Source organism: Choloepus didactylus, chromosome 2, assembly GCF_015220235.1.
Source record: "Choloepus didactylus isolate mChoDid1 chromosome 2, mChoDid1.pri, whole genome shotgun sequence".
NCBI lineage: Eukaryota > Metazoa > Chordata > Mammalia > Pilosa > Megalonychidae > Choloepus > Choloepus didactylus.
In genome coordinates this window covers 35575854-35597809 of record NC_051308.1, presented here as the reverse complement: position 1 = coordinate 35597809, position 21956 = coordinate 35575854, and the positions used below count along the sequence as shown (strand labels likewise).

General features: G+C 37.6%; 1 protein-coding gene across 5 annotated transcripts in view; it reads right to left on the bottom strand.

The window, feature by feature from the left end:
* NVL (nuclear VCP like) overlaps positions 1 to 21956 on the bottom strand; it is a 185241-nt gene that overhangs the window by 93320 nt on the left and 69965 nt on the right. For all 5 annotated transcript variants that reach the window (XR_005214811.1, XM_037823031.1, XM_037823045.1 and 2 more), the window contains one exon: positions 3407 to 3656. Coding sequence is in view for 4 of the 5 variants with exons in the window: in XM_037823031.1 (XP_037678959.1) it covers positions 3407 to 3656 (250 nt within the window). In the remaining variant the exon portion in view is untranslated. The remainder of the gene's footprint in view (positions 1 to 3406; positions 3657 to 21956) is intronic.

The window sequence follows — 21956 nt, the reverse complement described above, 5'->3', positions numbered from 1 at the left end:
TCTGATGAGACTGACAAACACGGAAGAGAAGGAGCAAGTTCTGAAAGCAGCAAGAGAAAAGCAATTCACCATATACAAAGGAAACAACGTAAGACTATGTAGTGACTACTCAGCGGCCACCGTGGGGGCGAGAAGGCAGTGGCATGACATACTTAAAATTCTGAGAGAGAAAAATTTCCAACCAAGAATACTTTATCCAGCAAAACTCTCCTTCAAATATGAGGGAGAGCTTAAATTTTTCACAGACAAACGAATGCTGAGAGATTTTGCTAATAAAAGACCTGCCCTACTTCAGATACTAAAGGGACCCCTACTGACGGAGAAACAAAGGAGAGAGAGATATAGAGAAAGATTCAGTACTAAAGAGATTCAATATTGGTTCATTAAAGGACAATAAGAGAGAGGAAAAAATATATCTGACAAACATAAACCAAAGGATTTTCAAGAAATGGCTTCACAGTAATAACGCTGAATGTAAATGGATTAAACTTCCCAATCAAAAGATATAGATTGGCAGAATGGATAAAAAAATATGAGCCATCAATATGTTGCATGCAAGAGACTCATCATAGACACAGGGACACAAAGAAATTGAAAGTGAAAGGATTGAAAAAATATTTCATGTCAGCTACAGCCAAAAGAAAGCAGGAGTAGCAATATTAATCTTGGATAATATAGACTTTAAATGCAAGGATGTTATGTGAGACAAAGAAGGCCACTAATACTAATAAAAGGGGCAATTCAACAAGAAGAAATAACAGTCATAAATGTTCATGCACCCAATCATGGTGCCACAAAATACATGAGACAAACACTGGCAAAACTAAAGGAAGCAATGGATGTTTCCACAATAACTGTGGGAGAATTCAACACATCACTCTCTCCTATAGATAGATCAACCAGACAGAATACCAATAACGAAATTAAAAACCTAAACAATCTGATAAATGAATTTGATTTAACAGACATACATAGAACATTACATCCCAAATCACCAGGATACACATTCCTCTCTAGTGATCATGGAACTTTCTCCAGAAGAGACCATATGCTGGAACAAAAAACAAGCCTCAATAAATTTAAAAAAAAATTGAAATTATTCAAAGCACATTCTCTAACCACAATGGAATACTATTAGAAGTCAAAACCATCAGAGACTTAGAAAATTCACAAACACCTGGAGGTTAAAAATGAGGGGGAGATGAAAACATTCCCAGATAATCAAAAGCTGAGGGACTTCATCACCAGTAGATCAGTCCTATAAGAAATGCTAAAGGGAATTGCGCAGGTTGAAAGGAAGGGACACTAAACAATTGATTGAAACCACATGAAGAAATAAAGATTTCCAGTAAAGATCACATGGTAAATACAAATACCAATACTACTATATTTTTTATTTGTAACTCCACTATTTACTTCCTACAGGATCTAAAATACACAAAGTGTAATGATAAATCAGCGGTTTTGGACTCAGTGTAAAATATGTAATTTTTGACAAGAACTACATAAAGGTGGGAGAATGGAGGAGTATAGGAACATAGTTTATGGGTCCTATTGAAGTTAAGTTGGCATCAAAGAAAAGAAGATTGTTATAGATTTAGGATGTTAAACTTAAGCCCGATGTTAAACACAAAGAAAGTATCAGAGACTATGATCATAGGGATGAAGAGTATGGGTTACAAGAAGTGGGGAAGGGGCAATGGGGAGTTAATAAGAAATGAGTGTAGGGTTTCTGTGTGGGGTGAAGGGAAATTTCTAGTAATGGATGGTGGGAAGGTGATAGCATTGCAACAGTGTGAATGTGATTAATCCCACTAAATGGAATGCTTGGGGGGGGGTTGGAATGGGAGGATTTATGCTGTATATATGTTTCCACAATTGAAAAAAAAAAGACAGTCTGGATAGATAGTGACAATTAAATGTCAAAGATGATCCAGGATGGGATCTGGGAATGGAGGAGAAAAGACTCAAAAGGACACAATTGGGACATAAGAAAAAAATGAAATGTAGAATGTAAGCTTTATATCGATGTTAAATTTCTTGAACTGCTTAACTACACTTAAGGTGATTGCATAAATGAATATTCTTGTTCACAGGAAATGTATATGTGAATTATATTATTTGTTCAAGATGTGTGCAGCTTGCTCTGATATGTTCAGGAAACAGCGCAATAGATGATGGATGATAGATAGGGAGGGAAAGAAAGAAATGGTAAAGTGACAGAATGTTAGAGTTGGTGGATCTCGGCATCGGTGGAGGGGGGTTGGGGTGTGCTGGAGTTCTGTGTATGGGGTTTGTATTGTTTTTGCAACTCTCCTGTAAGTTTGAATTTATTTCAAAATACAAAGTAAAAAAAAAATTAAAAAAAAAAAGGTTTTGTAAAAATATTAATGGAAAACTAGGTACATTTGAAAAGTTACTCAATTTATAAAATCCTAATTTATATGTAGTATTATAATAGGAACAGGTTTATTTGTTTATTCGACTATTACATTTAATAATATTATTAACAGAAGTAAGTGGCTCCAAATGAGTAAGGGAGAAACAAATGATTTGAAAACAGAAGACCCTGCTCTGATATAACAGGTTGTGTGGCTTTGGTCAAGTCACATCTTAAGCTTAGTTCCTTCAATTATAAAATGGGAAAAAATGGTATTTATTTCAGAAGTTACATAAGTTTTGTTATTAAGTTATATAATAACTTATATAATAAAAAGTTTATTTCAAAGATTTTATAATATACAGAACCTCCCTGTGCAAAGCATATAAATGTTATATTGAGTTTCCATGAGTCACAAAACCCCAAAATTTAATACTGATCTTAGACTCTCACACAGCTAACTGTCCTCCAGAGCTATTTGCAGCTAGGGACAACGATTACGGTTATGTCAGCAGACTATTTTAATCTATACTAACCAAAAGCTGTCCAGGAAATATAACTAAATGTCCATTTCTCTTATGGCATTAGCAAACTTTTTCAGTAAAGGGCCATACAGTAAATATTTTAGGCTTTGTGGGTCACATGTTCTCTGTTGCAAGTAATCAATTCAACTATTGAAGAGGGAAAGCAGAAATAGATAATATGTAACAAATGAGCATGGCTGTGTTGCAATAGAACTTTAATTCACTATAACAGGTGGCCAGAGGATGGTCATAGTTTGCCAACCTTTGCTCTAGAAAGTTATAATCATTATTGTAAAATGAATTTAGTCAGAAGAAACTAAAAAAATTAAATTTGTAATTTTGGATTTACAAACATTTTGGATATAACTGAAATTACTATATATAATTACTAAATACAACATGAAATCACAAGTCTCAATCATATTTACATTTTTTTGATTGCAAGATGACACAAAGTAAGAACATTTAAAGGACAATTTAAGGTACTTAAAGAAAGCCTTACCTGTGTTTTAGAAGTGTGCTCAGTTTTTATTCCTTCTTCCTGGACTCCTTCAGATGACAAACCTTCAATCTCAGGGTCTTTCTTCTGCTGTTCCGGAAGCTTCATGAGGACCCTATTTACTGCATACATAGCTGCCTCGCGGCAGAGTGCCATCAGGTCAGCTCCAACAAAGCCTGGGGTTAGGTGTGCTAAGTGACGAAAATTAAAAGTTTCAGGAAGTCTGAGTTTTCTGCACAAAGTTTGAAGTATTCTGTAGAAAAGATGCAGGAAAAAAAATTCAGATTCCTTAGCAGTAAAAACAAGTTACTAAAAATATTTATTTGAATTCCTCCATCTCTGCCAATGATATACTGGGTGTGATATAAGGTTAAATAGCTCATTTATTCAACAAATGCTGTCACTGATATATTTATTCATTTAGGCCCATATAGCCTATCTTTTCCAGAAAAACAGATTTATGCTAAATATCTGCTTTGCCTAGAAACTATGTTAAGTGCTGAGAGAAATACAAAGACAGATTTTAAAAACTCATTCCATGCCTTTAAGATTTTTCAATATTATATAGTAAACAAATGAATCATGAAGACATAAGGTAAGTTCCAACTTTAGAACAGATTAAATGGATATCTCCCAGAAATAAAAAAAACTCCAAACCCCACAAATAAACTGTTAATTCTATTCATTACAAAAAATTATCTCATACCCATTTAATATCCAATTTTACATTAGACAATTCTCCAATCAGAACACCTATTTATTATTTATATTCCCTGAATAGAATGTGTCAAAAATTTTGGTCAGCACAACTGCCAACATGGCATCTGATAAAGAAATCTGGACTTCTGGACATTATTATTAATGGAATAGCTAAAACAATTTCTGTTAAGATCTGCTGAATAAAGCTTAAAACCATTAAAAATACTTAGGACACAAGTTCTGAAGTCAGACTGCTTGGGCTGGAATACCAGCTCTGTCAATTCCTGGGTGACCTAGGCCAGTTTCTTCACCTCTGTGCTTCAGTCTTCTTATATGTGAAATACATATCATACTAGCACTTACACATAGTTGTGAGACTTAAATGAATACACATAAAGCACTTAGTATAGTGGCTGATCCATACTACATGCCCATAAATGTTATTTATTATTACTGCATATTGTTATATTATAAATAATTTGGACAGGAAATGTATTTTGAAATTTCAAAATTTGCCAAGCTGACAGAGAATACATTGCCGAAAAATCATTTGGGATCATGTAAGTGAACAGAAATGAAGCACATCAACTCAGTGGGATTAATCACATTCACAATGTTATGCTACCCTCACCACTATCCATTTCCAGAACTTTCCCATCACTCTAAACAGAAAACCTACACCTATTATGTATTAACTCCTCATTCCCTCTTCTAGCTGCCCACCCACTAGTAACCTCTAGTCTACTTTATGTCTCTATATTTGCATATTCTAGCTATTTCATACAAGTGGAATCACACAATATCTGTCCCTTTATGCCCTGATTTTGCTCACTCAGCATGCTGCTTACAAAGTTCATCCATGCAGTTGCACGTATCAGAATTTTAATGCTTTTTTTAAGGGCTGAAAATGTTTTATTTACGTATACACATTTTGTTTATTCATTCATTTGCTAATGGACTTCTGGGTTGCTTCCACCTAGACTATGGTGAATAATGCTGCTTTGAACACTGGTATATAAATATTTCTGCAAGTCCCTGCTTTCAATCCATATTTTGTTGAAATAGGATATGTTTTAATTGATCTTTTTAAAGCAAACTTTTACTTTAGTACAGTTTTAGATTTACAGAAAACTGCCAAGATAGTACAGAGTTTCATATATGCCATGCACAGTTTCCTCTATTATTAACATCTTACATTGGTATGGTACATTTTTTTACAATTAATGAACCATAACCATAAATTATTGTTAACCAAAGTCCATATTTTATTCAAATTTCCTCAGTTTTCCCCTAATGTCCTTTTTTTGTTCCAGAATCCCATCCAGGATACCACTTTACATTTAGTCATCATGTCCCCTTGGGTTCTTTTTGGTTTTGGAAGTTTCTCAGACTTTCCTTATTTTTGGTAATCTTTACAATTTTGAGGAGTAGTAAAGCATTTTGCATAAGGCCTTCAATTAGGACTCATATACACTGTACACTATGGCCTTCAATTAGGATTTGTCTGCCATTTTTCTCATGGTTAGATTGGGTAACATGTTTTGGGAAGAAGGTCATAGTGTCTTTCCCATCATACCATATCAAGGATACATATTATCTTAACCTACATCACTTAGCTTGAGTTAGTATTTGTCAGGTTTTTCCACTATAGTTACTTTTTTTTTTTCTCCCTTTACATAAGGTACTCTGAAAGAAAGTCACTATGTGCCACCCATGCTTAAGGGGTGGGGCTCCACCTCCTTAAGAGCAAAGTATCTACATAAATTATTTAGAATTTTTCTGCATGAGATTTGACTACTCTTATTTATACCTTTATGGACACATGGATGTTTGATTATCTGTAATCGTTAACCACAATTTATGAACAAAGAAAGTGGATGGAGCATTGGTAAACGACCTAGCAGAGGGGACAATGAAGTAAAAATTAAGTGTTCACGGAGAGATGTACTAATGAGAACCAAGCGTATGTGCCTGATAAAACTCAAAAGACTCAGGAACTAGAGGCACTAAAGTGATGCCCTACAGAAAGCAGGTGAATGCAGGGAGCTGAAAACAGGAATTATCTGAAAGTTAGCATAAGTATTACGAACCCACATACTCTCCACCCTCTCAACCCGCAGGATACCAGACTTTTGCTCTTTCGAGAACCTGAACCAGGGAAGGGAGGCTTCAGATTTGTGAGAAATCATAAAGTCAACACTGTCAGGAAAACAGGTCAAAAAGTGTGTGTAGTGTGTATGACTCCTCGGTCCCCTTTCCCTGCCTACTTCAGAATACCAGCAGCTAGAGTTATAACCCCATGGTACTGTCTGCAGATCCTTTTCTGTAGAAATTGGACCGACCTAACAAAAAGAATTTATAGAAATAAACATCTAGAGTTTCCTAGCTACAATATTAGCTGGTCACCTGAACTGCTTTACAATGACACCACCTTTCAACAAAGTAGCTTATAGCACAGACATCTAATCAGCCTCACAAATGGGGCTCACATTCTAATTCCAATATAGAACAGAGAACAGCAAATTTTGTATTAAATGCTGATACTGGCTTAGCATATTACTTACCAAGTATTACAAACATGACTTTTAAACTCTTCAAGCCTAAGAACATGAAAACAGTATTTCTCTGAAACTAATTTGATACACAACTCCTCTGCATTATTAAGAATGAGTAAAGTGATTCTTTCTAGTATTACATACTCTAAAAAATCGTAGGAGAATAAAGACAAACCTGATTATAAACACATTAAGAATATTTTATAAGCATAAGTGTTGTACATCTGTTTATCCATGGTCCAGTGTTGGTGTGGGATTCAAAATATCCACCTTCAAATATGAGAATTTCACAGCTTTCCCAACAGTGACTTGAAAAGAACTATTGAAAAGAAGTCCACAGAAGCCCAAGCCTTCTTTGCAATTTTTTAAAGCCAGTTTCTCATCCTAGGTCTTATCAATCTCTAAAATTATTGGTTAGTAAACAGAAACTGCAAGTATTCAGAAAATACCTAAACCCAATAACCAATCTTAACATCATTAAACTTAGGACAACATTTTCAGTCTCCTGATGTCAAGTACAGGAAGGACAAAGCATCAACTAAGGAAGTAGTTTGTCTAAAGAAGTGAACTGTTATCTAATCAAACCAATATTAAAGCAAATACATGGGATAAAAGAACATGTTAAATGACACAATTAGGATGCTATCAGTCAAATCCAGAATGTCAGAAATTCTACAGGAGAATAAGCAGGTTTCTTCCATAAATAAAATAGCATAGGGATAAAGAAATAGGTAGGACACTATTACACAGCAAAAGACTTAAGATTTGACAACATACTCTGTTGGTAAGGTTGTGGGACAAGAGATACTCTCATCCACTGTCAATGGAAATGCAAAACAGTACAGTCTTATACAGGAGAATTTGGTGGTATCTAGTTAAATTACATATACGTTTACCTTTGACGTGGCAATTCCATTTTTGGACTCTACCCCCAAAAATAAACTCACCAAACTTCATAAAAATATATATAAAAGGCTATTCATACTGTCACATCTAAAACAGCAAAAGACTGGAAACAACCCAAATGTCCATCATAGGAAACTGGTTCAATAAAACAATAATATATCTATACTGTGGAATATGCAATGGTTTCCTGTACAAGGAAATAAGAAAATCTCTATCTATTGCTATGGATTGATCTCCAGAACATGTTGTTAAATACCAAAACAAGCAAGGTGGAGAAAAGTGTGCATATTTATACAAATGTTTATGTGTGGGAGGATACAAATATGTATACAACTTTGCTTATATTAAAAAAAAAAACAAGAAATAAATCATATAATAAAAATGGTTATCTATGGGGGAAGGAAGGGAACAGGAACAGCGGCAGAGAGAGAAGCCAGATTACTCTAAATGTACCTTTTTTGGGGAAAATTGTCTTTGGAAGCATGTAAATATTTGAAGTAATTATAGAAAAAAATACATTAAAAGAAATTTCAAAAAATCAAAAGCAAAATGAACAAATGAACTAATCAAGTAGAGAGGAATATTTCAAACACAAACTTCAAACACTGAATCCCTAGTGCACTGTATCCTAAGTATAAAAAGAACTTTAACAGTATCTTAACTTGTTTACAATAATCATTTTTAGTGATATATTTACTTTTTTTTCCTAAGAGTGCTGTATGTGTATTGTGAGACAAAGCAAATAAGTAAATATATTGATATTCTTGAGAATCAGGATTTCGGGTATATATGAAAGAAGATCCAAGTGTAAGATCAATGAATTAAGTTAAAACCTATAGTACTGAACTTGAACTGGAAGTATCAATATAAACTCATTATGTATTTCATTTGCACACACACACTATACATACAAGCTCTGTCTACAGAAAAGACCAAGAAATAAAGGCAAAACTTGTAGTAATAAGCACCCCTAGAGCCGAGATTGTGATCATCAAATATCATTTTCCATTAAAAAGATCCCACAATCTTTAGAGCTATATCTGATTCCAGGTTGGGCACAGGAAATGGTCAAGATGGGCCTGAATGTGGTTCAAAGAGGAAATTCTAGGTTGTATATGTGTTACTAGAATAAAAATTAAAAAAAAAAATCCATAGGACTGTACAACACAGTGGGACAAATTATCATTGACAAGCAACATAAATGGATTAGAACCCATTCATAAAAATACCGAAAAAAAAGAAAAAAAAATAAAAGGCTACCTTTGGAGGAAGGAATCAACTCTTCACTTGAACACCAGTAAATAAAGAGAAAGAGTCAAACATCATCATCCTACCTTTCCAGGAAAACAAAATATTCACTAATGGAAAGTTTTACTTTATGCAAGTAATGTGACTAACAAATGAAGGACTGAAGGAAGAAAGCTAGAATTAGAATACTGCTGTCTGGCAACCACTAAGAATCATTAGTACATATCAACATCAAAAAAAGACAGATAATGAGACATTATGTGTCTCCAGACAGAAATATACAACACCTATCTATTAAGTATTCTTGCCTTTCCTCCCTGCAAAATGAAACCTGAATCTTATTAATCCTTTGACTCTAACTGCCAACTTACAGTAAATACAGAGGACAGAGGAACATGTTAAACCAGATCATGAAGTGAAAACTGTTGGAAATGATAAAATTTCCAGAAAAAGAAAGGGTGATTTAAGAAACATATTAACCCACTGTTAAAAGCCAACCCAGGGGGCAAGATGGCAGACTGGTGAGCTGTATGTTTTAGTTACTCCTCCAGGAAAGTAGGTAGAAAGCCAGGAACTGCGTGGACTGGACACCACAGAGCAATCTGACTTTGGGCATACTTCATACAACACTCATGAAAACGTGGAACTGCTGACATCAGCGAAATCTGTAAGTTTTTGCGGCCAGGGGACCCGCGCCCCTCCCTGCCAGGCTCAGTCCCGGGGGAGGAGGGGCTGTCAGCTCCGGGAAGGAGAAGGGAGAACTGCAGTGGCAGCCCTTATCGGAAACTCATTCTACTGATCCAAAATCCAACCATAGATAGACTGAGACCAGACACCAGAGAATCTGAGAGCAGCCAGCCCAGCAGAGAGGAGACAGGCATAGAAAAAAAACAACACGAAAAACTCCAAAATAAAAGCGGAGGATTTTTGGAGTTCTGGTGAACATAGAAAGGGGAAGGGCCCTGAAGCGCATATGCAAATCCAAAAGAAAAGCCGATCTCTCTGCCCTGTGGACCTTTCCTTAATGGCCCTGGTTGCTTTGTCTCTTAGCAATTCAATAACCCATTAGATCTCTGAGGAGGGCCCGTTTTTTTTTTTTGTTTTGTTTTTTTTTTTTAATCCTTTTTTCTTTTTCTAAAACAATTACTCTAAGAAGCCCAATACAGAAAGCTTCAAAGACTTACTATTTGGGCAGGTCAAGTCAAGAGCAGAACTAGGAGAGCTCTCAGACAAAACGCAATAATCCAGTGGCTGAGAAAATTCACTAAACACCACAACTTCCCAAGAAAAGGGGGGTGTCCGCTCACAGCCATCTTCCTGGTGGACAGGAAACACTCCTGCCCATCGCCAGCCCCATAGCCCAGAACTGCCCCAGACAACCCAGTGTGACGGAAGTGCTTCAAATAACAGGCACACATCATAAAACTGGGCGTGGACATTAGCCTTCCCTGCAACCTCAGCTGATTGTCCCAGAGTTGGGAAGGCAGAGCAGTGTGAATAAACAAACCCCCATTCAGCCATCATTTCAGGAGACTGGGAGCCTCCCTACACAGCCCAGCATCCCAGAACTGCCCTGGGGGGACGGCACTCACCTGTGACATAGCACAGTCATCCCTCAACAGAGGACCCGGGGTGCACGGCCTGGAAGAGGGGTCCACTTGCAAGTCTCAGGAGCCATACGCCAATACCAAGGACTTGTGGGTCAGTGGCAGAGACAAAATGTGGCAGGACTGAACTGAAGGATTAGACTATTGCAGCAGCTTTAAAACTCTAGGCTCACCAGGGAGATTTGATTGTTAGAGCCACCCCCCCCCCTCCCTGACTGCCCAGAAACACGCCCCATATACAGGGCAGGCAACACCAACTACACACGCAAGCTTGGTACACCAATTGGACCCCACAAGACTCACTCCCCCACTCACCAAAAAGGCTAAGCAGGGGAGAACTGGCTTGTGGAGAATAGGTGGCTTGTGGACGCCACCTGCTGGTTAATTAGAGAAAGTGTACTCCACGAAGCTGTAGATCTGATAAATTAGAGATAAGGACTTCAATTGGTCTATAAATCCTAAAAGAACCCTAGCAAGTTCAGCAAATGCCACGAGGCCAAAAACAACAGAAAATTATAAAGCATATGAAAAAACCAGACGATATGGATAACCCAAGCCCAAGCACCCAAATCAAAATACCAGAAGAGACACAGCACCTAGAGTAGCTACTCAAAGAACTAAAGATGAACAATGAGACCATAGTACGGGAGATAAAGGAAATCAAGAAGACCCTAGAAGAGCATAAAGAAGACATTGCAAGACTAAATAAAAAAATGGATGATCTTATGGAAATTAAAGAAACTGTTGACCAAATTAAAAAGATTCTGGACACTCATAGTACAAGACTAGAGGAAGTTGAACAATGAATCAGTGACCTCGAAGATGACAGCATGGAAAATGAAAGCATAAAAGAAAGAATGGGGAAAAAACTTGAAAAAATCGAAATGGACCTCAGGGATATGATAGATGATATGAAACGTCCAAATATAAGACTCATTGGTGTCCCAGAAGGGGAAGAAAAGGGTAAAGGTCTAGGAAGAGTATTCAAAGAAATTGTTGGGGAAAACTTCCCAAATCTTCTAAACAACATAAATACACAAATCATAAATGCTCAGCGAACACCAAATAGAATAAATCCAAATAAACCCACTCCGAGACATATACTGATCACACTATCAAACACAGAAGAGAAGGAGCAAGTTCTGAAAGCAGCAAGAGAAAAGCAATTCACCACATACAAAGGAAACAGCATAAGACTAAGTAGTGACTACTCAGCCGCCACCATGGAGGCAACAGGCAGTGGCACGTTATATTTAAAATTCTGAGTGAGAAAAATTTCCAGCCAAGAATACTTTATCCAGCAAAGCTCTCCTTCAAATTTGAGGGAGAGCTTAAATTTTTCACAGACAAACAAATGCTGAGAGAATTTGCTAACAAGAGACCTGCCCTACTGGAGATACTAAAGGGAGCCCTACAGACAGAGAAACAAAGACAGGACAGAGAGACTTGGAGAAAGGTTCAGTACTAAAGAGATTCGGTATGGGTACAATAAAGGATATTAATAGAGAGAAGGGAAAAATATGACAAACATAAACCAAAGGATAAGATGGCTGATTCAAGAAATGCCTTCACGGTTATAACGTTGAATGTAAATGGATTAAACTCCCCAATTAAAAGATATAGATTCGCAGAATGGATCAAAAAAAATGAACCATCAATATGTTGCATACAAGAGACTCATCTTAGACACAGGGACACAAAGAAACTGAAAGTGAAAGGATGGAAAAAAATATTTCATGCAAGCTACAGCCAAAAGAAAGCAGGTGTAGCAATATTAATCTCAGATAAATAGACTTCAAATGCAGGGATGTTTTGAGAGACAAAGAAGGCCACTACATACTAATAAAAGGGGCAATTCAGCAAGAAGAAATAACAATCGTAAATGTCTATGCACCCAACCAAGGTGCCACAAAATACATGAGAGAAACACTGGCAAAACTAAAGGAAGAAATTGATGTTTCCACAATAATTGTGGGAGACTTCAACACATCACTCTCTCCTATAGATATATCAACCAGACAGAAGACCAAGAAGGAAATTGAAAACCTAAACAATCTGATAAATGAATTAGATTTAACAGACATATACAGGACATTACATCCCAAATCACCAGGATACACATACTTTTCTAGTGCTCATGGAACTTTCTCCAGAATAGATCATATGCTGGGACATAAAACAAGCCTCAATAAATTTAAAAAGATTGAAATTATTCCAAGCACATTCTCTGACCACAATGGAATACAATTAGAAGTCAATAACCATCAGAGACTTAGAAAATTCACAAATACCTGGAGGTTAAACAACACACTCCTAAACAATCAGTGGGTTAAAGAAGAAATAGCAAGAGAAATTGCTAAATATATAGAGACGAAAGAAAATGAGAACACAACATACCAAAACCTATGGGATGCAGCAAAAGCAGTGCTAAGGGGGAATTTATAGCACTAAACGCATATATTAAAAAGGAAGAAAGAGCCAAAATCAAAGAACTAATGGATCAACTGAAGAAGCTAGAAAATGAACAGCAAACCAATCCTAAACCAAGTACAAGAAAAGAAATCACAAGGATTAAAGCAGAAATAAATGACATAGAGAACAAAAAAACAATAGAGAGGATAAATATCACCAAAAGTTGGTTCTTTGACAAGATCAACAAGATTGACAAGCCCCTTGCTAGACTGACAAAATCAAAAAGAGAGAAGACCCATATAAACAAAATAATGAATGAAAAAGGTGACATAACTGCAGATCCTGAAGAAATTAAAAAAATTATAAGAGGATACTATGAACAACTGTATGGCAACAAACTGGATAATGTAGAGGAAATGGACAATTTCCTGGAAACATATGAACAACCTAGACTGACTAGAGAAGAAATAGAAGACCTCAACCAACCCATCACAAGCAAAGAGATCCAATCAGTCATCAAAAATCTTCCCACAAATAAATGCCCAGGGCCAGATGGCTTCACAGAGGAATTCTACCAAACTTTCCAGAAAGAACTGACACCAATCTTACTCAAACTCTTTCAAAACATTGAAAAAAATGGAACAATACCTAACTCATTTTATGAAGCTAACATCAATCTAATACCAAAACCAGGCAAAGATGTTACAAAAAAGGAAAACTACCGGCCAATCTCCCTAATGAATATAGATGCAAAAATCCTCAACAAAATACTTGCAAATCGAATCCAAAGACACATTAAAAAAATCATACACCATGACCAAGTGGGGTTTATTCCAGGCATGCAAGGATGGTTCAACATAAGAAAATCAATCAATGTATTACAACACATTAGCAAGTCAAAAGGGAAAAATCAATTGATCATCTCAATAGATGCTGAAAAAGCATTTGACAAAATCCAACATCCGTTTTTGATAAAAACACTTCAAAAGGTAGGAATTGAAGGAAACTTCCTCAACATGATAAAGAGCATATATGAAAAACCCACAGCCAGCTAGTACTCAATGGTGAGAGACTGAAAGCCTTCCCTCTAAGATCAGGAACAAGACAAGGATGCCCACTGTCACCACTGTTATTCAACATTGTGCTGGAAGTGCTAGCCAGGGCAATCCGGCAAGACAAAGAAATAAAAGGCATCCAAATTGGAAAAGAAGAAGTAAAACTGTCATTGTTTGCAGATGATATGATCTTATATCTAGAAAACCCTGAGAAATCGACGATACAGCTACTAGAGCTAATAAACAAATTTAGCAAAGTAGCGGGATACAAGGTTAATGCACATAAGTCAGTAATGTTTCTATATGCTAGAAATGAACAAACCGAAGAGACACTCAAGAAAAAGATACCATTTCCAATAGCAACTAAAAAAATCAAGTACCTGGGAATAAACTTAACCAAAGATGTAAAAGACCTATACAAAGAAAACTACATAACTCTACTAAAGGAAATAGAAGGGGACCTTAAAAAATGGAAAAATATTCCATGTTCATGGATAGGAAGACTAAATGTCACTAAGATGTCAATTCTACCCAAACTCATCTACAGATTCAATGCAATCCCAATCAAAATTCCAACAACCTACTTTGCAGACTTGGAAAAGCTAGTTATCAAATTTATTTGGAAAGGGAAGATGCCTCGAATTGCTAAAGACACTCTAAAAAAGAAAAACGAAGTGGGAGGACTTACACTCCCTGACTTCGAAGCTTATTATAAAGCCACAGTTGCCAAAACAGCATGGTACTGGCACAAAGATAGATATATAGATCAATGGAATCGAATTGAGAATTCGGAGATAGACCCTCAGAACTATGGCCGACTGATCTTTGATAAGGTCCCCAAAGTCACTGAACTGAGTCATAATGGTCTTTTCAACAAATGGGGCTGGGAGAGTTGGATGTCCATATCCAAAAGAATGAAAGAGGACCCCTACCTCACCCCCTACACAAAAATTAACTCAAAATGGACCAAAGATCTCAATATAAAAGAAAGTACCATAAAACTCCTAGAAGATAATGTAGGAAAACATCTTCAAGACCTTGTATTAGGTGGCCACTTCCTAGACTTTACACCCAAAGCACAAGCAACAAAAGAGAAAATAGATAAATGGGAACTCCTCAAGCTTAGAAGTTTCTGCACCTCAAAGGAATTTCTCAAAAAGGTAAAGAGGCAGCCAACTCAATGGGAAAAAATTTTTGGAAACCATGTATCTGACAAAAGACTGATATCTTGCATATATAAAGAAATCCTACAACTCAATGACAATAGTACAGTCAGCCCAATTATAAAATGGGCAAAAGATATGAAAAGACAGTTCTCTGAAGAGGAAATACAAATGGCCAAGAAACACATGAAAAAATGTTCAGCTTCACTAGCTATTAGAGAGATGCAAATTAAGACCACAATGAGATACCATGTAACACCGATTAGAATGGCTGCCATTAAACAAACAGGAAACTACAAATGCTGGAGGGGATGTGGAGAAATTGGAACTCCTATTCACTGTTGGTGGGACTGTATAATGGTTCAGCCACTCTGGAAGTCAGTCTGGTAGTTCCTTAGAAAACTAGATATAGAGTTACCATTTGATCCAGCGATTGCACTTCTCGATATATACCCGGAAGATCGGAAAGCAGTGACACGAACAGATATCTGCACGCCAATATTCATAGCAGCATTATTCACAATTGCCAAAAGATGGAAACAACCCAAATGTCCTTCAACAGATGAGTGGATAAATAAAATGTGGTATATACACACGATGGAATACTACACGGCAATAAGAAGGAACGACCTCGTGAAACATATGACAACATGGATGAACCCTGAAGACATAATGCTGAGCGAAATAAGCCAGGCACAGAAAGAGAAATATTATATGCTACCACTAATGTGAACTTTGAAAAATGTGAAACAAATGGTTTATAATGTAGAATGTAGGGGAACTAGCAATAGAGAGCAATTAAGGAAGGGGGAACAATAATCCAAGAAGAACAGATAAGCTATTTAACGTTCTGGGGATGCCCAGGAATGACTATGGTCTGTTAATTTCTGATGGATATAGTAGGAGCAAGTTCACAGAAATGTTGCTATATTAGGTAACTTTCTTGGGGTAAAGTAGGAACATGTTGGAAGTTAAGCAGTTATCTTAGGTTAGTTGTCTTTTTCTTACTCCCTTGTTATGGTCTCTTTGAAATGTTCTTTTATTGTATGTTTGTTTTCTTTTTAACTTTTTTTTCATACAGTTGATTCAAAAAAGAAGGGAAAGTTAAAAAAAAAAAAAAAAAACAAGGAAAAAAAAAAAGATGCAGTGCCCCCTTGAGGAGCCTGTGGAGAATGCAGGGGTATTTGCCTACCCCACCTCCATGGTTGCTAACATGACCACAGACATAGGGGACTGGTGGTTTGATGGGTTGAGCCCTCTACCACAGGTTTTACCCTTGGGAAGACTGTTGCTGCAAAGGAGAGGCTAGGCCTCCCTATGGTTGTGCCTAAGAGCCTCCTCCCGAATGCCTCTTTGTTGCTCAGATGTGGCCCTGTCTCTCTAGCTAAGCCAACTTGAAAGGTGAAATCACTGCCCTCCCCCCTACGTGGGATCAGACACCCAGGGGAGTGAATCTCCCTGGCAACGTGGAATATGACTCCCGGGGAGGAATGTAGACCTGGCATCGTGGGACGGAGAACATCTTCTTGACCAAAAGGGGGATGTGAAAGGAAATGAAATAAGCTTCAGTGGCAGAGAGAATCCAAAAGGAGCCGAGAGGTCACTCTGGTGGGCACTCTTACGCACACTTTAGACAACCCTTTTTAGGTTCTAAAGAATTGGGGTAGCTGGTGGTGGATACCTGAAACTATCAAACTACAACCCAGAACCCATGAATCTCGAAGACAGCTGTATAAAAATGTAGCTTATGAGGGGTGACAAGGGGATTGGGAAAGCCATAAGGACCACACTCCACTTTGTCTAGTTTATGGATGGATGAGTAGAAAAATAGGGGAAGGAAACAAACAGACAAAGGTACCCAGTGTTCTTTTTTACTTCAATTGCTCTTTTTCACTCTAATTATTATTCTTGTTATTCTTGTGTGTGTGCTAATGAAGGTGTCAGGGATTGATTTGGGTGATGAATGTACAACTATGTAATGGTACTGTGAACAATCGAAAGTACAATTTGTTTTGTATGACTGCGTGGTATATGAATATATCTCAATAAAATGAAGATTTAAAAAAAAAAAAAAAAAAAAAAAGACATATGCTGAGCAAAATAAGCCAGGCACAAAAAGAGAGATATTGTATGTTACCACTAATGTGAATTCTGTGAAAAATGTACAATGTTTTATACTGTAGAATGTAGGGGACCTAGAGATACCAATTAGTGGAGGGGGAATGATAATCTAATAAGAACAGATAAACTATGGAGGGTAATCTCAATGTTATGGGAATGCTCAGGAATGATTATGGTTTGTAAACTTTCTTGGATATAGTAAGATCATGTTGGAAGCAATAGAGTTATTTTAGGTTTTTTTTTTTCTCTTATTCCTTTGTTTTCTTAGGGGTTGTTAATTTTCTTGGGGTATGGTAGGAACATGTTGGAAGCAATGTAGTTATTTTAGATTATTTGTTTTTCTTACTCCTCTGTTTGGACATGGTTTATTAATTTTCTTGGGGTATGGTAGGAAAATATTGGAAGCAAAATAGTTATTTTAGGTTATTTGTTTTCCTTAATCCATTGCTTTGTTTGAAATGTTGTGGGTTTTTTTTGGTTGTTGTTTGCCTGTTTTTAATTTTTTGATAAACAAAGTTAAAAAATTGAAAAAAAATCAGTAGAAAAATGGGAGTAAAAACTAAATGACAAATAGGGTGGGATGGGGGGATGGTTTGGGTATTCTCTTTTCACTTTTATTTGTTATTCTTATTCTGATTCTTTCTGATGTAAGGAAAATGTTCAGAAATAGATTGTGGTGATGAACGCATAACTATATGATCATACTGTGAACAGTTGATTGTATACCATGGATGACTGTATGGTTTGTGAATATATTTCAATAAAACTGAATTAAAAAAAAAAAAAAAAAGAAACATATTAAACAAATGCAATATATAAACCTTGTCTGGATCTTGACTAGAATAAATTAAAAATTTAAAAATGACCGTTTTAAGACAAATAGAGAAGCCTGAACATAAACTGAATATTAGATATATTAAGGAATTATTTTGCTAGGTATATAATGGTATTGTATGAATGTTATATAAAAAGTTTTTATCTGGTAGAGATACTTAAGTATTTAAAGTTGAAATGATATAATGTCTGGGATTTACTTTAAAACATTTCAGAAAAGAAAAAGTGGGTGATAGATGAAACAAGATTGGCAAAATGTTGATAACTGCTGAAACTGGGTGACAAGTACATCGGGGTTTATTACTGTGACAGTTTTAATTTATCTAAATTCTTGATACTCCTCCCATTGGGAGGTGAGCTCTGTATCACCTCTCCTTGAATCTGGGCTGACTCTAGTGGCTGATCAACCAATAAAGAATGGTGGAACTGACGATATGTGACTTTCAAGGCTAGGTCAAAAAAGGTGATACAGCTTCGAGGATGCCAGATATGAAAAAGCCCAAACTAACTCACAAGTGCTACATGAGAGGCCCTGAGATGACGTGAAAAGAGACAGAGAGAGAGAAGGAGGGAGGGAGGGAGGTTGATTTGTTGGATCAGATGACAGGAAGGCGGGCAAACAGACGGACAGATAGGTGGATAGACAGATACGCACATAGCCAAGCCCCAATTGCTCGTCCCCCAGTGTTCTGGCTCTAGCTACTATCTCACTGCAACCGCAACAGTGCAGCCAGAATCATTGTCCTAGTTTGTTAATGCTGCAGAATGCAAAACACCAGAGATGGATAGGCTTTTATAAAACGGGGGTTTATTTCACTACACAGTTACAGTCTTAAGGCCACAAAGCGTCCAAGGTAACACATCAGCAATCGGGTACCTTCACCGGAGGACAGCCAATGGTGTCCGGAAAACCTCTGCTGGCTAGGAAGGCAGCCAGCGTCCACTCCAAAGCTCTGGCCTCAAAATGGCTTTTTCCCAGGACATTCCTCTCTAGCAAGCTTGCTCCTCTTCAAAACATCACTCACAGCTGCACTCACTGAGCTCCCTCTCTCTGAGTCAGCTCATTTATATGGCTCCACTGATCAAGGCCCACCCCGAATGGGCGGGGCCACGCCTCCATGGGAACATCTCATCTAAATCATCACCCACAGCTGGGTGGGGCACACCCCAAGCAAATCTAACCAGCACCAAAACGTCTGCCCCACAAGACCACAAAGCTAATGGCATTTGGGGGACACAATACATTCAAACCGGCACAATCATCTAGCTGATGCCCTTTTCAATTCCTGACCCACAGAAATTGTGAGAGATAATTAATGTGATTGTTTTGAGGTCACTAAATTTTGGAGTGGTTTGTTTTGCTGGAACAATTATGTTAGTCTCGCTCCTTTTTGTATTCATTAACAATTGTCCACAATAAAATGCTTTGAGTTTAAAAAAAATCAATAACAGCTACAATTTTTTGAACACTGCTATGTTAGACACATCGTGCTAGGTATATTAATTCAATCCTCACAAGACACTTATAAGATAAGTATTATTATTACTTTACAGGTATTATTACTGTATTACAGATAAATAAACTAAGGCTTATAAATGTTAAATACTTAGAACAAGACACAAGGATAGACATGGCAGAGCTGGAATTTCTGGGTAATTTCCTTCACTGACTCACAATTTTGGCATTTATTCACTGTCCCTCCACCCTAAGTCCTATGCTCTCTGGTCTCTTCTCCACTTCATTTTAGTCACCCACTTCCAATGCCTAACCCTGAAACTTATCACCTGGATCTGTTCCACACCTCAGAGAGCACTAGCAGAAACATCCCACTTTCCGCTCAAGGGTTCAATTACTCTCACACCTGTTTCTGGACTTCAACAGGTTTTTCAGTTTGCCATCTCCTCATCAAACTACTCCTATTTTTACAGATTAGTATGTGTTTCAGTTTTCTTGTTGCTCAAGCATATATGATGCAATGGGCTGCCTTAATCAATTGGAACTCATTAGGTCATGGTTTTGAGGCCAGGAAAGGTCCAAACCAAGGTCTCATCAAGGGGATGCTTTCTTTCTGAAAACTGGCATTCTGGGACTGGCTGCCTTGGCCCTGGGCTCCACTGTCACATGGCAATGCACACAGTGGCCTCTCCTGGCCTCTCCCTTCTCTTCCAGGTTCCACTGACCTTCAGCTTCTTGCTTCCTGTGGCTCTCTCTCAACCTATCTGAATTTCATTCTGCTTACAAAGGACCCCAGTAAGAGGACTGATTTGGGTCACACCTTAACTGAAGTAACCCCATCAAAAGGTCCTACTTACAAAGGTTTCACACCCACAGTAATGGATTAAGTTTAAGAACATGTTTTTCTGGGGTACAGAGCTCCAAACCACCACAGTGGCCATGGTCTTTTGTTTTTCTGACTATCAAAATTCCAATTCTGTGTTTTCCCCTTGGCTAAAACGTAGACAGTTCAGCACTACTGGGGAGAAAAAAAAAATCATAAAACCAGGCATACAGGTACTATTCTACAGTGACAGTCACTAATCTCAATCTTAAACATTGCCTGAGAATCCTATTGTGGCTCATCTCAAATTATCCAGGAAATTGATTTCAGATCATTACCATCTTCCTCAAACTTCTAACCCATCATCATGTACCTCACTTTCATCACATGATCTCACTTTCCAGCAGCACATTAAAAGAATTATACACCACAACCAGGTGGGATTTATACCAGATATGCAAGGCTGGTTCAACACAAGAAAATCAATTAATGTAATATACCACATCAATAAATCAAAGTGAAGAACCACATGATCATCTTGAGTGATGCAGAAAATACATCTGACAAAACTCAACATGCTGAGAGTGACATCATCAACATGGCAATGTAAACAGCTACTAAAAACTTCTCTCCAGAAGATACAAAAAAAAAAAAAAAAAAAGGGGCAGTTGTGAATTGTCTGAAACTCTGGAGGAGGATGTAGACTGTAGTAAGACCCTGCAAATGCCGAACTGAAGAGAAGAAATTTTCTGTCCCAGACCAGCCAGTCTCCTCCCCTTCCCCTTACTTGGTCTCCAAGTGGGAAAGACACAGAAACAACAGACAGGACCCCTCCCACCAGGGACACAGATTTTAAAATCTCACAGCAGTGAAAAATACCCTCACTGTTTGAAGACCCGGGACAAGGGAGGACATTTCAAAGCCCAGATCAGTGAGGGACAGAGAGACTGAGAAAATGCAGATGGAGACGCGTTTGCAGCCCTGGGTCTGAAAGTCCTGCCCCCACCCTTGAGGAAAGCAACAGCCGGCAGCCATGCTCTGAGGCAGAGCAGCCACTGAGGACAATTAAGTTACTGAACAGTACCATGTGCTGGACAGTCTGGAAAGTGCAAGGACCCTTTCTTAGGAACACAGGAGTTGGTCTATATATCCAGTATGGAAACCTGGCACTGCTTTTGGCTGAGAAATAGGGAAGACCCAACTGTTAAAGCAGGGACCCAAAACAAACCCAGGTCTTGCAAGCTAGTGGAAAACAGCACCACTGGAAGCCAGCAGATGTGTATTACCACACACAGTGAACTTTCTGGGGTGCCCAGTGCCTATCTCTCATCCCTGTGGCAGGCCACGTTGGGCACCTGATTTAGGGAAGAACATTGGGGGACAGAGCCAATGTGAGAAATGGCCAGGGAAAGAAACAAAGAAAAAATAAAGACCCAAGTCGACCAACAAGAAAATCTTAAGCAAATGAGAGAAAACAATATCCAGAATAAACCAATCAAGGAAACCACATGCCAAGACAGCAGAAAATCACAAGGCACATCAGGAAACAGGAAAATATGGCCCAGTCAAAGGAAGAAACTAACATTCAGCAGAGATTCAGGAGTTGAAACAACAAATTACAGATGTTCAAACAAATATTTTAAATGGAATCAACAAGGTGAGAGAGAATGTGAC